Consider the following 1,161-nt stretch of genomic DNA (forward strand, 5'->3'; position numbering starts at 1 on the left):
TTTTTTATTATAATTATTAAAATGAAACAAATTTCTATCTGCATTTAATAATACAACTAGCATGAAAATGAGAAGCTAGTAACAGTAGATGACTTGGAGTAAGGGAACAGAGTGTCTACAGTTCAATGCAAGAAAAGAAACACATTTTACCATAAGCCTTTTACATATTTTGAATTTATATTCCCTGTTTTAAAAATAAATAAAATTTAAAATATTTCTTAGCTATAGGTTTTTTAATTTCTTTTTCTTTCTACTAGTTGTTTAATGAACTTGTTCAAGAGCAAGGTCCTAACTTAGATAGGACATCCGCCCATGTCAGTGGCATTAAAGAATTGGCACGTCGCTTTGCCCTTACGTTTGGACTGGACCAGATCAAGACACGAGAAGCAGTTGCCACACTTCACAAGTGAGTGAGATAAACAGAAATGGTTTACTGGCATTTAATTGAAATAATTGTTATTTGGCCCATTTTTAAAGTGACAATTGGTAGAATTTTAAAATTATGAGAACTTTAGACATTGTCTAGTTCAGAGATTCTAAACTAGGAGGGCATTTTTAATATGGAAAAAAATTACTTAAACCACCCATTTTTTTTTCATCTTCTAAAATATAGAAAGGAAAGTTTAATAACATTCTTGTCTGGTCTATAAGTAAAAAAAATGTGGGAGACATGGGCTTAAAAAACTATCCAATACTGATTTGTTCAGTCTTACTTTATAAATGAAAACAATAAACAGAAAACCTTAAGTAAACTTACACAGCTGCTTGATACCATGACCAGCTACAAGAAACAGATTTTCTGACAGCCTAATTATCTTTCCAAGGTATAGTGTTGCCCCTAAAAAATACAAATAGAAATTTAGCTTTGTTGCTATGTATCTATTTTTTTATTTTACACAACTTACAGTTTTGTACTATAAATAACAACATTAAAATATATGTAAATATGTCAGGGCCAGCCCAGTGGCGCACTGCTACAGTGCGCTGCTTGGGAGNATATATGTAAATATGTCAGGGCCAGCCCAGTGGCGCACTGCTACAGTGCGCTGCTTGGGAGCGCAGTGGCGCTCCCTCTGAGGGTTCGGATCCCACATACAGACCGGTTCCTGCTCACTGGCTGAGCGAGGAGCGGGCGCAGCACCGAGGGGTGCCCTCCCCCTC

The 1,161-nt window shown here is 36.0% G+C and overlaps 1 protein-coding gene across 1 annotated transcript in view; it reads left to right on the plus strand.

Moving 5' to 3' along the window:
• LOC103606112 (cohesin subunit SA-1-like) overlaps positions 1-1,161 on the plus strand; it is a gene marked incomplete at its 5' end in the record, with an annotated part of 50,546 nt that overhangs the window by 25,114 nt on the left and 24,271 nt on the right. Inside the window, one exon of the mRNA XM_008590702.1 lies at positions 258-406. Within this exon, the coding sequence (XP_008588924.1) occupies positions 258-406 (149 nt within the window). The remainder of the gene's footprint in view (positions 1-257; positions 407-1,161) is intronic.

The sequence above is a fragment of the Galeopterus variegatus genome, unplaced genomic scaffold (assembly GCF_000696425.1).
Source record: "Galeopterus variegatus unplaced genomic scaffold, G_variegatus-3.0.2 Scaffold6308, whole genome shotgun sequence".
In the NCBI taxonomy this organism is placed as follows: Eukaryota; Metazoa; Chordata; class Mammalia; order Dermoptera; family Cynocephalidae; genus Galeopterus; species Galeopterus variegatus.